This window comes from Erythrolamprus reginae, chromosome 2 (genome assembly GCF_031021105.1).
Source record: "Erythrolamprus reginae isolate rEryReg1 chromosome 2, rEryReg1.hap1, whole genome shotgun sequence".
In the NCBI taxonomy this organism is placed as follows: domain Eukaryota; kingdom Metazoa; phylum Chordata; class Lepidosauria; order Squamata; family Dipsadidae; genus Erythrolamprus; species Erythrolamprus reginae.
Window position 1 is genome coordinate 112,136,865 of NC_091951.1, and position 16,754 is coordinate 112,153,618.

General features: G+C 38.2%; 1 protein-coding gene across 1 annotated transcript; it reads left to right on the plus strand.

The window, feature by feature from the left end:
• The first annotated feature begins 8,215 nt into the window (after window positions 1-8,215).
• HNRNPA0 (heterogeneous nuclear ribonucleoprotein A0) lies at window positions 8,216-10,089 on the plus strand. The gene has a single exon (XM_070739181.1). It carries the CDS (start codon window positions 8,641-8,643, stop codon window positions 9,583-9,585), a length of 945 nt encoding a protein of 314 aa, XP_070595282.1. The 5' UTR covers window positions 8,216-8,640; the 3' UTR covers window positions 9,586-10,089.
• The last annotated feature ends 6,665 nt before the right edge of the window (window positions 10,090-16,754 follow it).

Here is a 16,754-nt window from a genome sequence, read left to right on the forward strand (position 1 = left end):
AGGTTTTCATAACTACAGATATTAGAGCAACTGGTCTGTAGTTATTCAGTTCCTTGATGGAGGGCTTCTTCGGCACTGGGATGATAGTCAAGCGTTTGAAGCAGGAAGGAACATAGCACAACTCTAGTGATTTGTTGAAGATTTGGGTGAAGATGGGGGCACAGACTTTTAAGCAAGAAGGAGTTATCGTGTCTGGGCCTGGTGCTTTTCCAGGCTTCTGTCTGTAAAATAGATCTTTCACTTCCTTTTCTGTGATCACTAGGGGTTGTAAACCCAATGGGATGGGTTCAGTTGTAGAAGATTTAGCTGTTGTTGGTGTGTCTGAGATGGAGGTTGTGCAGATAAGTGGTTGAGGTTTCTTTTCAAACCTGCAGTAGAACACATTCAGGTCATCTGCCAATTGCTGATCTCTTTCAGTTTGGGAAAGTGGTGTGCTGTAACCGGTGATGTTTTTGAGAGTTTTCCACGTGTTTGCTGGTTCATTTGTTGAGAATTGATTCTTTAGCTTTTCAGAGTAGTTCCTTTTTGCTGCTCTGATCTCCCTTGTTAATATATTTCTTGCCTGATTGTACAGCATTCTTTCACCTTTTCTGTAGGCTTCCTCTTTGGAATGACGTGACTGCTTGAATTTGGCTGTGAACCAAGGTTTATAGTTACTGTATATTTGCAACTTCCTGGTGATTACACATAGATCTTCACAGAAGCTGACATATTTTGGGTGTGGGCACTCATGCATGCGCAATAGTGCGTGTGCACGCTTTTTCGGCACCCGAGGAAAAAAAGCACTAGGACAAGGATCTCTGCACTAGGACAAGGATCTCCTATGGATCTGATTCTGGGAGGTGAAAAGTTTGGCTGTGGTGCAGGTTTTTAAAGGAAACTGAATTTGCTACCCTCCCTTTCTAATCAGATCTTCCAAACAAATTTTAAAAGTACTGTATTTTTCGGTGTATAAGACGCACCTAGATTTTAGAGGAGGAAAACAAGGAAAAAAGCATTCTGAACCAAATGGTGTCATATTATATTGTTATCCAGTGTAGCAGAATACTTTTTAAAACCATGTACACTTTTTACAAACTTCAAACTTGACAGCTTCAAGCAGTGTTCCCTCTACCTTTTTTGGGGGGGGGCGGAAAAGTATACTGTCTGAGCGGCAGTCCCTTCGGGACTGGGCGGCACAGAAATAATAAACAAACAAACAAACAAATAAAAAACCCACCCTGTTTTGCCTCAGAGAATTTCAAAATAAAATACTGTACTGTGTGTCTATAACAGTGAGCTCATAACAGGGCAACTCTATCAATATCAAAATGCAACTTAAATAGTTGAGCTAGTTTCAAACTAGATTTTGATTTTCTTTCTCTCTTCCTTACTCCCATTCTTTTTCTTTTCCTTCCTCTCTTTTTTCTATCTGTTTCTCTCTCTTCCTCTCTTCCTCTCTCTGTCCTTCCCTCTCACTCTTTCCCTCTCGGCTTCTGGGCAGGTTTGGAAAACTCTGAGTTGATGATGATTTTTAAGTGAGCGATTGCTCACTGCTCAGCTTAGAGGGAACTATGGCTTCAAGACTTGTGGACTTCAATTCCCAGAATTCCTCCACCAGTCATGCTATCTCAGAAATGGGAGTTGAAGTCCACAAGCCTTAAACCTGCCAGGTTTGAAGACCCTTGCACTCCTAACCTCTAACTCAGGTGTCTTCAAACTTGACAGCTTTAAGCCTTGTGGACTTCAATTCCCAGAATTCCTCCACCAGTCATGCTAGCTCGGAAATGGGAGTTGAAGTCCACAAGCCTTAAACTTGCCAGGTTTGAAGATCCTTGCACTCCTAACCTCTAACTTGTGGGGGAGGGGAGTGTCTTCCAACTTGCAGCTTTAAGACTTGTGGACTTCAACTCCCAGAATTCCTCCATCAGTCATGCCAGACTCAGCTCTCCTCCTGGTTCTTTCCTCCCCCCCCATATCCACCCGCCTCACGGTTCAGATTCACACCCCCTTATGCTCTAGCTGGTCTTGGAGCTGGCATCACTCTGCAACTGTATGACACCTCCAGCTCTGAAGACATAGCAGCCTCGAGTGGGAAGCCAAGCCTAGCTGAGAAAAATCTGATGAAGATTATGCACCTGGGATCGGCTGTACTGTGAGTTTGGCTGGGGACGGCTAGCTTTCCACCAGGTTCTTTTCTTTTAAAGGGAGAGAGAGAGAGAGAGAGAGGGAAAAAAAGGGGGGCGGGCAAATAACCAGCTTCTCTAGAGAAAGAAATGTGTATCTCCCGTCAATTGCAGTGTAACTCTTTCTTTCTGTCTTTACATTGCAATTGATGGGAGATACACATTTCTTTCTCTAGAGAAGCTGGTTATTCGCCCACCCCTTTTTCTCTCTCTCTCTTTAAAAGAAAAGAACCAGGTGGAAAGCTAGCCATCCCCATCTGAACTCACACCCCAGCCGATACCTTCCTCAAAGCTTCCTTACATTGCAAGTAGAGCAATGGAAAAAACCCTGCAAAGACTTAGGGCTTGAAAACATTCTTCACAGAGAGTAACAATGAAAGAGCTTGGGTACATTAATAGCACCTGGCTAGTGCTAGAAAGAAATATTTGGATCAAATAGAGAATGAAAAAAAAAATCAAAGGCAGGATTTGGAATACATTCTTGGCAGAAATTAACAATGAACGAGCTTGCAAGTGGTAAGAGCTGGGAACATCATTAGCACCTAGTTAGGGGTAGAAAGAAACTTATTCAGAGTAAGTTAGAGTAATGAAACAAACCCTGCAAAGACTTAGGGCTTGGAAAACATTTTTCACAGAGAGAAACAATGAAAGAGACTGCAAGGTAAGAGCTGGGAAGATCGTTAGCAACTAGTTATGGCTGGGGGAAAAGCTGCATTCAGTGTATAAGATGCATCCTAATTATCATCAAATTTGGGGGAGGAAAAAGGTGCATCTAATGCACTGAAAAATAAGGTAACCTTGTGAGTTTAGCTTCCTTTTTCAGCAAAAGAAATTAATTAGATTAAGAATTTAATAAATTGGATAGTATAGTATATGTGCTGCCAAAGCGAAATAAATGGCAAGATGCTAAATCAACAAAATAAATAATAAATAGGATTTTGACCTAATAAAGTTATATGAATTAAATATTCAGAAAACTTTGGAATACTGAAACTTTTTCTATAAAATTTTGGAAATAAAAAAAAATAAACAGCATTTCACAGAAACCAGAATGTTTTGACTATTTTTAGTTAAGCAGGAGCTTGAGACTTTGATTTCAGAAAATGAAAGAAAATAAAAAATGTGTAAACACATTTGTTATTTGGTTACCATGGGAATATACAAAATGGCACAAAACATTATAATACTATAAAATTTAGGCAATTTTCAAGAAATAGGTCTGTTGGAAGAAAAATCCATTTGGGTCAGTTTCAAGCCAGGAGGAAGGCACTGGAAATATAATGGAGCCTGGAGGCTGATTAGAAAGAGAATCCATTTATTCATAAAACAAAACCACGCCCAGATGTGATTTTTGGACAGCTGAAAAAAATGGAGTCGATAGTAGGTGGGTTTTTATACCTTCTTTTGGGCTTTGTATTTGAGCTTCCTGTTCCTGTGCAAGAACATTGACTGTCGTCCGATTCCTATGGGATTGTCATGCCATAACATATAACTTTATATACTGTTCTAGTGGCCGGAAAGACAAATATGCCCCAGCTTTATTGTTTACCCATCAGCCTGCACTCTCAACCCAACTGCACACTAGGAAGTCAGACTTCATTTTCTTTAGCATTTGGAAAAGGCAGAAGCACAAAGAAGCAGCCATCTTAATTTATGGCACATAGTCATCCAAAGACAAACTCACATCCCACACACAGAGCATCGCTGGTGAGATTCAAACTGCTTGTATTTATTAATTATTATGTTCAGCAGTAACTTAATACTGCCTATCTTATATTTGATTCTCACTGTATGTATCCCTATTTTCCTCAGTTTGATCATATCCTGTTCACTCAATAAATCATTCAGATGTAAGCACAGTCCATTTTATTGGAGATCAGGTGTGATTTAGCTGCATGTTGAGCTGTACAGACTAACGTTCAATGGGGACAGAACAGGGGTCACGTAGGGGTCATAGCTGACTCTATAGCAGGGGTCTCAAACTCGCAGCCCTCGGGCAAACTGTGGCCCTTGGGACAATAGTTTGCAGCACCCACCTCAATATCAAAGTTTAATGTTAGTGTGACCCGAGTTTGATACGAATGGCACTTTTCAGTGTTGTGTGCAGAGCTAAATGAACCTGTCAATCAGGGTGGGGTATATTGCTCTTGGAGGCGGGACATCAGCGGGCATATTGCAAACTTGCGCCATTACCCCGGGCTCAGAAGTGGAGGCGGAAATTGCTACTCAGCAGGACAGAAAAAAAACGGAAAGCGGAAAGTTTAGCCACTAAACACTGAAGCAGTGACACCAAGTGGAATTATATATTACACAGCCCCAAACATGTCTTTTTCAAAGCCTGCAGTGAAGAGAAAGGTTGGTGATGAGCACAGACAATTTCAGGAAAAGTGGGAAGTGCAATATTTCTTTGTTGAGCACAGGGGCATCCTGATGTGTCTTATTTGCCCAGAGAAAGTTGCGGTGCACAAAGGATACAATTTGAAACGCCATTACACAACTAGACATGCTGAGGAGTATGCAAAATACCAGAGAGATGAGAGAGCAAACCGGGTTGCTAATCTTAAAACGTATCTACTGAGACAACAAGATTTCCTTAAGAAAGCAACCAGAGTATGATGCAGCAGTCGAAGCTACCTACGTGGTTAGTGAGATGATTGCTAAAGCAGGAAAGCCATTCAAAGGTGAATTTGTAAAAAAGTGCATATTACAGGCTGCAAGTATTGTCTGTCCAGAAAAGAAAGGTCAGTTTAGCAACATCAGCCTTTCTGCCAACATCCTAGCAGAGCACATTTCTGACCTGTCAAGTGACATTTATGATCAACTGTGTGAGAAAGCAAAATGTTTCAGTGTATAGTCGCTCTTGATGAGACCACAGACATCATCGACACTGCCCAGTTCACAATCTATGTCCGTTAAATGTTAAAGAACTGTTAATACAGACATTATTATTACAGAATCTGAATAACAATTACATTTCTCTAATCAGCAATTATATGTGGTTTCTTCTGTCTTCTATATCTGCTGTATTATTATTTTCATTTTATTTATTTACTGACATTTTTTTTTCTTATGAATTTTTCTTATCAATTATTTTTTAACACAAAATAAGATGAAAAAATAAAGACATTTGATAACATTGGAATGTTTTTGTAAGAGCTTTTCTTGTGGAAAACCTGATGCGGCCCAGCCTCACCCAGACTCTACCTCCAGCGGCCCCAGGGTAAATTGAGTTTGAGACCCCCTGCTCTATAGGCAAAAGAGGAAATGCAAATCCTAGGCATTTGTTTAATTTTATGAACCTTTTGTTTGTTGCTTATCTGAGTTTCTGTCTTGACCCAGTCTTTCTGAATGGATTACCAAATCTGCATTTCAAAAAGCTGGCCTCTGCTTGAGGGAGGGAAAGTGGGGCTGGTTTCTGCCTCCCTTAAGTTTTTTTTAATTTCTCCTTAAGGGGAAATATTTTATCCTGTCTTTTTAATATTTCCCAAAATATTTTGTTCTTTTAGGATGGGGCAGAACTTCCCACAGGTCCATTATTATCTACAATATCACAAATATCAGCAATGATATCTGCTTCCATGGATAGATTATGTCCAAAAGATGTTAAATCTTATGTAGAAATACTAGAATCAGAAATACTGTATAATTATAACATATTATAAATATTGGAAGGTTTCAATCATTAGAATGATTTTATAATTATAGAAATAGCTTGAAATGTTGTGAAATATAAAGCAAAAGGCTTATTGTCTCACATTTTAGGCTTCCTAATTAACATTTTAAAAGGTGATATTACTATTTTTAAAGTGGCAGTCCAAGCCTCTTCCCTATCTATAAGAAAACATACCGGTACATTTTTTTAAGCCAGTCATTTCTTTTGGTATGCGAGAACTTGCCTTTTCAGCAACCACACACTAGAAAGAATACGTATTCTGAAAGTTATTTATTCAATTTTATTTATTAAATTTGTATGCCGTCCCTCTCCGTAGACTTGGGTTCTTGAGTATACTTGCAACTTTTTAAAAGATACTAACCTAGCTAGTAAAAAGTAATAAAATCCCTAAATGTATTATTTGTAGTATGTTATCCAGAAGCAATGTTTTCTATTATTCAAATTTTACATGCAATCAATGTATTTTGTTTGATTATTTATTTACTGACATATCACATATACTGGATGTTTTGTATGATTTGTTTCTTGCTATAAAAAGACTTGAGCCCCCCTCCCCCCCAATAAATGCTTTTTGCTTTGCATGGATTATTTGGTGATTCTTATTTTCAGGCAGGAAAGAAGCCGCTTTTCAAAGGTGTTTCCTCTCCCAAATTCAGGGAATTAATTTTCATCTCTGTGCATACTTGGGATGCCTGAATTTTGAGGCAGCACCAGGACTAAATTTATGGACTTGCATGTTGATATGGGATGGGTTATAGAAGAGATATCAAATTTGTTTCTATTTTTTATGATTAAGATTGAAAGTCACTTGTACACCAGTATATATTTTTCTTTTTCTTACTTTCTTCTTTGTACTTTTAATTCTTTTTCTTTTTAAAAACTGATGTTTTGTGGCCCACCAGTAGAAAATGCTGGTGGGATCCCATTTTTGTGAAGGAAGAGTTTAATTGAAATACTGTATACAGTATTACCCAATGTAGACCAGCTTTTCCTCAGAAGCTAGACTTTCACCTGTTGCCTTGATGCAGCTATTAAAATGATGCTGTAAATCATTTTGTGTGAGATGCATGAATATATAAATTTGACAAAGACATAAATAAAATGAAGTTCTCTTGCAGGACATTTAGGAATTGATTAGATGATGCCATGAATGCATATATTAAGTAATGAATAGCTTTTTTCTTGTACTGAATTATTTTTTGTTGTGATACGCCTTTGTAAATTTGAAACTTTTCTTCCTTTGAAATGTTTATGGTTTCAATGATATAAGCTACCAGTGTCATACTTGGCAGCATGCAATGGAGGCCACTGGAATTTCATGCTTTATGCATAATGAATAAATAGAAGATAAAATTGTATTTAATGTTGCAAACAATAAACTTTCTTCACTATAAATATAATCTTAATCTAAAATATAAACTAATGTAATAATTTAGATAATTTTAATAACATATTATCTAATAATTTAGATAAATTACATAGACAAGTTAAACATTTACCTTTATCTATATTTCTTGACATGACTAACTGGAATGGAAGGTGAGCATAATCGGGTATCAGCTACATATTTATAATAAATCTACAATATACAAGTATAAAAACTGTAGTGGAGAAATACTATCTTTTTCTGCGGTCAGTCTTCTATGTTTCTATCACATAAGCCATTATTAGCTTCAATATTCTGAAGTATTGCAAAGGAAGTATCTTTTTCAATATGTTTCCAAATAGACAAACTACTTTTCTTTCTTTTCTCCCTCTAAATTTTGGGAGTCTTTCTTTACCCTAAATTTAAGAGATTATTTCTTTACCCTTGGGAAAATAATTTATATGCTTGTCAAATTCTACCGCTCTAGTTGGGAAAGATCCAACTGTATTTCCCCCGCCTCTCCCCCCTCCCTCAATGGAATTATTTCCCCCCGAAAACTGAACAACAGTTGTATGTTATGTATTTTTAGCTGATCTAATACAGGCACGGCCTTAATATGGATTTTTTGTTCAATGTATGTGCCTTCGCTTTTTTAAATGCTCAATCCTGGTCTCCTGTTTAAGAGGCTCATAAATCTTGCTCGGAAGGAGCCTAGGGAAATCCGGTGCGCGACGTCGGATAACGGCCAAACAAGCTCAATCTTTCAAATAAACCTCGTTATCTTCATTGCGCTATCAACCCCGCCCGAGAGAGAAAGGGAGCGCTCCAAGAGAAAGCGCGCGCTTACAAGCGGGTCTGCCTATTGGTAGATGTCTTTGGCCATGGGCGTATCGGAGTGGCTTTTGTCTCCTTTGGATTTCGGCTCAGTACGTAACCTCTGGTTTCATGCGCGGCTGCTTAAAACATAAATCTGATAGGTTCCTTTCGGACGTCAATTAAAGGATTTGCTCCGCCTCATACTTTTCAAAACGCGCATCGTCGCTCGGACTGGAAAGATGATTGGCTTTGGGATCTATCATTCAGCAGTAACGTACGAACGCAATGGCGGACGGTTGTTGGCTCAGTCGGTACTCCAGGAAAGGAGGTGTGTCTCGCACTGCTACGGAAGGCGGGCCCTTTGGCGTTTCCTTTGTGTGTGGGCACCAGTGGCTGGCTGCGAGCGTGCCTGAGGAGGAGTAGAAATCGCAGACGCCATTTTGTACGTTTCTTTTCCCCACCCCCTTTCCCCGTTCTCTGCCGGTGGATCTGGGCCGACCTGTCCGACGACGACGAACATTGCCTCGTAGCGCCTGTCGATTTTTATCCGGCGGCAGCTGCCCCCTACCGGCTGCAGCAGCAGCGAGGAGGAGGAGGCGTGTGAGGGCCGCGGCTTCGGCATGGAAAACTCCCAGCTTTGTAAGCTGTTCATTGGCGGCCTGAATGTGCAGACGACGGAAGCTGGGCTGCGAGAATACTTCGAGGCCTACGGGTCTCTAACCGACTGTGTGGTGGTGCTCAACCCGCAAACTAAGCGCTCCCGATGCTTCGGTTTTGTCACATACTCGGCTGTGGAAGAAGCCGATGCCGCCGTGGCTGCCTCTCCGCACGCTGTCGACGGCAACGTGGTGGAGCTGAAGCGGGCCGTTTCCCGAGAGGATTCCGCCCGGCCTGGCGCCCACGCCAAAGTGAAGAAACTCTTCGTTGGAGGCCTCAAGGGGGACTTGGGAGAGAGCGACCTGGTGGAGCACTTCAGCCAGTTCGGCCCCGTGGAAAGGGCCGAGATCATCTCCAACAAGCAGAGCGGCAAGAAGCGGGGCTTCGGCTTCGTCTACTTTCACAACCACGACGCCGCTGACAAGGCGGCCGTGGTCAAATTTCACCCCATCCAGGGCCACCGGGTGGAGGTCAAGAAGGCCGTGCCGAGAGAAGATATCCAAGCAGGCGGCGGCGGCTCTTCCAGGTCGAGTTGGGGCGGCCGAGGAAGAGGAAGGGGCGGAGGTGCCGGCAACCGGGACCACAACGGTCTTTCCAAAGGCGGCGGCGGAGGCGGCGGCTATAACAGTTATGGAGGCTACGGAGGAGGCGGCGGCGGCGGCGGCGGCGGCGGCGGAGGGTACGGCTCGTACGGTGGCAGCTCTTACGGCGGAGGTGGAAGCGGCGGCGACTATGGCAACGGGTACGGCGGCTTCGGCAGCTACAGCCAGCACCAGTCGTCCTACGGCCCTATGAAGAGCGGCGGTGCGGGTGGAGGCGGTGGCGGCAGCAGCTGGGGACCCCGCAGTAACAGTGGACCATACAGAGGCGGTTATGGCGGGGGAGGTTATGGAGGCGGCTCTTTCTAAAGCGGGAATTCCCCACCGATCCTTCTGGGGGACGTTAGTTTTGTCTGCATGGAGTATGCTCTCCGTTTGTACCGGGCCAGGCTTTCAATACTTCCCCTACACTTCGCCTAAAGGCACCTTCATACAAAAAGGTTCCAGTGATGCGAAGGCAGATCTCGAATGTTCCTGGTGGGGTCGCTCTGCTGCCTGTGTCACTTTCTTGAAGATGTACTGGGTCTTTTCACACAACGATTTTGTGTTAGTCATTGATGGACTCTATTTTTTTATTGCTTGGACATTAGTCGTTTTTTATACTAGGAACAAGATATTGTTTTAATTTTGGTTTTTTGGGGGTTGGGAGGGAAAGTCATTGATTCTGAAATAAAACTTGGGAGGGAAAGGGAATTAACTTTGTAAGGACTTGGAATATCTAGACATTTTTTTCTACAATGATTCCATGGCTGTAAAAGGGGTTAAATCGTTTTTACATTTTTATTTTTTAAATAAATCATTGTGTTCATTGACCTTTACATGTCTTTTTTCCTAGGGTTCATTCAGTATATTTCAAACAAAAGTTTTGTAAGCCAGTAAAGCTTACTGATGCTTGAGTAGCTACATGTGTTAAAAAAGATTGCTTTATTTCAAGCAAAGAGCCCAGCTCTTGCTGCCTCACTACATTGGCTTTCTTACTGCTAAAGAGTTTGTGCCAGTTTTTGAAATATGTTGGTGGATGAAGTTCGTTAAAATACCTTATTCTACATCCACACTTTTGCAATTGGGCATTTGCCTTGCAAACACAGTTGTCTGTTCTTTTATATAGGGAGTTATTCATAAAAATGTTCTAACACATTTAAAGCATGTGCTTTTATATATATATCTATATATATATATATATACATGTTCAAAATGTCAGATTTCTTAGTTTCTCATTGTGTTATTTATTGGCTTGTCTGTAACAATCCATTTTTAAAGGGGAAAATGGTTTCCCTTATAAATATTTTGTTTGCATAGTGAAGTCATTTCAATTGGATACTATCTTAATTGTTCTTATTAAAAAAAGCCAAGTATTAAATAGAGTGCCATCTGCTGGCAGACTAGTTGACATTTGTGTAAGTTTTATTAAAACAAATTGGCTCTCAGAATTGTAGACCATTAGATCTTTAGATGGCAAGGATTAAATTAACATGCCAATAAAATATATTGGCTGAAATGAAATACTAAAATACAAAAAAGTAAAAATAGATTGACCAATTTAAGTACTCAATTTTTAAAATTTGTGCTCAGTGAACAATAAATGAGCGAGCAACTTAGGTCAATTGTAAATCAAAATTTCTGTAGTCTGCTTGATGTATTTGTAGCCCTTTCACATAGTAGAATTAACGTTTGTTGTTCTATTAACAATGTTCTAGACATAAACCGACTTCCTGAATAGAAATATAGAATAGTTATGAATATTGCAAATAAAAAATTGAATTCTTCACATGCTTCAGTGAGTATGTATGAAATGACTAAAATATTGATTTTTTTATTAGGATTTCAACCAAAGTATTTTACTTGAGCTGCTTTATATTTCAACACTTGCTAAATCAAAATTTTACATAGAACTAAGGTGTTAAATTCAAAACTAGGTTATATTTAAAAGTTTATTTGACCTGTAGATTTAATTAAATAAGGTTTGATAATTTTTAATAGATGATAGTTGTGGTTAAAATAGGAGCTAGCTACTGAATGTCCTGATGTCTTTGAATACACATTTTAGTGTAATTTACTCTGGAAAGTCAGTTATATTAAATTTAAACATAATAAATTGGCTTGCTTTATTTGATGCCCTACACTTTTTATGTGTACAGTTATCCATTTGACTTCTACAGCAAATATTTGTTCAGTGTGATGTGGGAATTCATTACATTATCTGCAGCTTTGTTTCAGCTTTGTTTCAGCTAGAACTGTACACATACTCTATCCATCAATATGTCCAATTTTCTAGATTTAACAAAATATGGAAATTTTAATTGGCTTGAAAAGTTATGCTGTACAAAAAATCGTGGGTTAAAGATTTGAAGCTTAACCATGTTGAATAAAAAGTATTCTAGTTTTTTAATTAAATTTTAATAATTACTGGTGCCTTTATCTTTTGGGGAAAGATAAGGTACTACTGAAAGTTAGATCTCCATATTTCTGACATTTCAGGCCCTTAAAAATATTTTGTTCTAGGTTTGATATAAATGATGTATGTTTATGCTACAATTAAGTGTAAAAAATCCAGTGAAAAATTAATGCCATTATCTTTGAAATACATGTGATTGGTTGCATCATTTTCTTTTATCCTCAGCATTAGAATTTACATTACTTTTACACCTGGGATATGTTTGCCTAAAAGAACAGAACTACACACATCTCTCAATAACTTATATATGAATATTCCTCCCATAAGGGGTAAATTGAGCTGCATTAACAGATTTGCTAAAGATAATGCAGTAATGTTCTTAGAAATTGCAGACCTTTACAAGCTACTTTTTTGGACAGTACAATTTAATTGCTGCTTATAATGCTTTTCTGTTTTCCAAAAACACATAGTGATGATAAAACACTGTTTGTTATAATAGTAAAAACAGGTGTATATTGCCATAATGCTATTCTCTCATGACTTTTCAAATCATCTGTGAAGTAATCTCATATAATGAACTACAAACACTTTAAAACATAGTGATTCTTAAATAACAGGTGCTATATACCCACAAGGAGGTGGATTACTAGCAGGAAATACTTTTGAGTCAATGTATAAAATCTACCTATATATTTGGAAATATGTACATGATTTAATCATACTGTTCGTTACTGTTGGGTTAGATCAGATCTGGTCTAGTTTTCATGTGAGAGGCAGAAGTTGTCAATTTTTATACATTATAACTTACTCTCGAGTATTGCAAAGATTAACAAAGAGTAAAAAGTTTTAACAAAACATTTAAATTCCTCTATCTGAAACTTCATTAGTGTATTTTATTGCATATATTCAAATTATATAAACCTACTTTTTGCATTGGATGCAAGAAGCTGACTACCCTAACATTTTGTACTTTATGAAGGAATGAGTGAACATAGAACATTGAACACCAATATTTGACATTAATAATGACAAGTCTAACAACTGGAGCTAACTTGAAACTTAAAAATGTGAACAGTATCATAGAATCCAATGACACTTCAGTTAATTCTTTTTGCAAGTGTTTTAGGATAAGGTGTAGGCTGTTTATGTATGTCAGTGTTCACTGCAATGAGGTTTGTATCTATTGATCATAAATTTATTGATCATAAATTGTTCATTTGGAAAATAAGCCTAGTGATACTGAAATAGATTTGCCAATCAACCTTAATAATTCTATTTTTTACGCCTGTTTATGTCTACTTGGTGAATTAAGATCATCACTATGCTTTATTTATTATGTTTGATTTTTCTGTATTTTATTTTAAACCTATGTTGAGAGAATATGCAGATCTTTTCACAATTTTGTACTCCAGATGATATGGACTTGAGCTCCAGTGATTGCCCAGAGCGAAAGTCCAACATATCTGAAGGCAGAAGGTTAGGTAAGCTTTGACTGCAAGCATAATTAAACTATAAAAATATCAGATTAAAATGCTTTATATATCTAAATTGTATGAGTCTTTATAATCTCTGACCATGATGTTTCTGCAGTTTTGGACACTTGTCTATATTAGCAGACTGGTCAGCGATAGAAGTACTGTACTGTTTTCTGCCAGTTTGTAATCTGCATGTCTGTATGTATTTAGGAGAGAGAGAGAGACAGACAGACAGAGACAGAAAGTTTCCTACCCAATGACTTATGCAGAAAGAGTTTTTATTAACAGTACTGTACATTGTGACACATTTCATGCATGATGATGTAATTTCAACATCCTGTCATGGCATATTGAAAGAAAGGTACAGTTTAAGTTCAGAAATTACCTGAAAAATCCTATTTAAAACTTGGCTATGTATTTTTATGATGTGAAGTTGTATCTTTGAACTATTTATTATGTGTGATTAGATTTTAGTATTTTTAGACATTTTAATTTCAGATCTTGCATAACCTGATGGCTTCAGAGAGCATTCACAAGATTGGCAAGTTTAATTACTCAAAATCCTATGAGTGCTTATATGAGTTATCCTGTTGAATTTAATGCTTTTACTTCTCAGAGGTTTGATGAAATAGTCTGCTGCTTGTTCATATAGTTGCATTCTAAAATTCAGGCATCCTTTGGTCACATTGTATGTTTCAATGAATCCCTAAGTGAAAGTGACACAGCTTCTAAATAGTACAGTACAAACAACAAATTTCTGTAAATATGAAGACAAATATCAATGAAGAAAATTGAAGCCCAAAAAGTTCAGTAATAAATTATTTGAAGTATATATAGAAATAACAATGGAATGTAAGAAAGGAAAGGTTTTCAAATGGTCCTTGGATATTACTTAAATTAAATGTGGGGAGAACTCGTGTTCTTAATATTTCTAAGGGAAAATGCTTCTGTAACAAAGAGTGAAAAATTCCAAAAGCCATTACAGAGAGACTTAAATGCAGTTATATCTATGTTGTAAAGACTGTTTAACAAAAATCAAGATGTTTGCAGTAGGCCCCTCAAGCCCAGGATAAATAAAATGCTGTATGTGTTGTGGTAAAGCATTAAGGTATGGTTTTATTTGTGCTGTGATTGTGACCTGGACTTTTTATGTGTTTTATATTCTCTCCCTTCCTTACTTGGGCATTGCACCTTAACTGGCTACCAAATACATTTTTATTAGATTTTGATTCTGCTCTTTATCTGCCTTTAAAAAAAACAAAAAAAAAACACCTTATAAGTAACTTAAGGCACTGAGCCTAATACTCCTTTCTCCTATTTTCCCACAAAAACATAGAGGTTGCATGGTAGGAAAATGTGACTGGCCCAAAGTCACCCCTGCTGACTTTCATGCCTAAAGTGGGATTAGAACTTAGTCTCCTGGTTTCTTGAAGTTATTTCTGCCAAAGGAAGGTGTTAGAGAGTGTTGTCTGAAAGGATGTCCAAACTTTTGCACGGAAATGCTATTAATACTCTAAACACAGTATTAATGCCTTTCAATTTGCAGAATGATTTGTTTAACTCTACTTCATAAAGCAGGTGACAAACTGGCAGCCCTGTGGGCCAGATGCATCATGTGCAAACCATGCCAACCTCAGCTCTGCGAATAGGAAAACCGTCACAAAACGTCATATAGCAACATGATGCTGGGAGTTATTTATTTCATTTTATTTATTCGATTTTTATGCCACCCTTCTTAGACTCAGGGCGGCTTACAATATGTTAGCAATAGCACTTTTAAATAGAGCCAGCATATTGCCCCCACAATCTGGGTTCTCATTTTACCCACCTCGGAAGGATGGAAGGCTGAGTCAACCTTGAGCCGATGATGAGATTTGAACCGCTGACCTACAGATCTAGTCAGCTTCAGTGGCCTGCAGTACAGCACTCTACCTGCTGCACCACCCCGGCTCTTATTAGTATTAGTATTAACCTCTATTCAGTTAAGGATCACTGCAATAGAATTTTGTGATGGTGCCTAAAATTTGGTCTGCAACTACATGTGGAATAATTTAAAGTTATTTGGTTCACTATCAATGAACCAAATATAAACCTGCAGATAATGGGCATTTTAAAAGGAATCAATGTGAACAATCAGGTTTCTACAAATGAATTCATTTAAGTTATTTTACTAAAAATGTAAATGTATTATAAAACTTAGACTATATAAAAGCAGCTCATTATTACATAGGATGGTTTTTGAGAAGTCTTCCGCTACTTATACTGAATGCTGTGCTTGTATAACATTTTTAGTGCTATGTAATGTAACTATTCTAATGCTAGAAATTAGTATGTATAACCAGACATTATTTATATCCTGTCTTTATTAGCATCCTAGGGCAGTGAGCATATCCAACAAAACTTCCTCCAACACCCTGTGAGGTTGTTTGGGCTGAGAGAAAGTGAGGCCCAAGGTTACCCAACTGGCTTCCACAGCTTTAGGCAGAACTAGAACTCTGTCTCCTGCTTTCCAGTTTGCTTTTTAACCATTAGACCAAACTGGCTGAATAAAAGGGCAATTTCAACAAATCTTGATTTTAGTTGTCTATCAGTAATAATGTATTTTAAAAATTCAATATTACACAGAAAAATTGAGTAAATCAATATGACCTATTTTATATTTTATTATATGCTTGTATGGACCAAACTCCATTGGCAGCTCAGCATTTCTACATATGTAATCTGACTATTGGGGAGTTGCTAGAAACAGTTTAAAGATGCTTCATGAAGAAGCAGAATACAGTATTATATTAGGAAAAAATAAAATATGCTTTAATTTACATTACATTTAAATTTTATTTAAGAATGTGAAATTTATAGGATTCTAAGATAGCTTTATTTTATTCAAATCTTTCCATTGGAACCAATATGATAAAAGTAGGGCATTGACCCAGGTATAAATTCACAGAATATTCATTTAATTTTATTCATATTCCTGAGCATACCTATGTATGCTCAGGAATATGAATAAAATGAATATTCTGTGAATTTATATCTGGGTCAATAATACATTTATACTGGTAGATATATATATATATGACCTGTTTGTTGATAGTGTCTGGTGATTGTGTGGTGAATCTTACCAGAAAGTTGGTGAGATTGCTCTCTGCCACATCACATTCCCTTTGTTTTCTGGGCAGTTGAGCACATAAAGCACTGGGTTTTGCTCATCTTCTATTGTTATTTTTAAAGGGTATCTGTAGAGCAGTGTTTTTCAACCAGTGTGCCGTGGCACACTAGTGTGCCGCGAGACATGGTCAGGTGTGCCGCGAAGCTGAGAAAGAAAGAAAGAGAGAAAGAGCAAGAGAGAGAGAAAGCAAGCAAGAGAGAGAAAGAAAGAGAGGGAGGGAAGGTGGGAGAGAAAGACATAGAGGGAAGTAGGGAGGGAGAGAGAAAGAGCAAAAAAGGAAAGAAGGGAGAAAGAAAGAGGAATGGAGAGAGAAAAAAGAGGGAGAGAGAAATAGAGCGAAAGGGAGGAAGAGAGAGAATTTTTTGGTCCAAACTTTTTTTAGCTGCCCCCCCCCCTCAATGTGTCCCATGGTTTTGTAAATGTAAAAAATGTGCCGCGG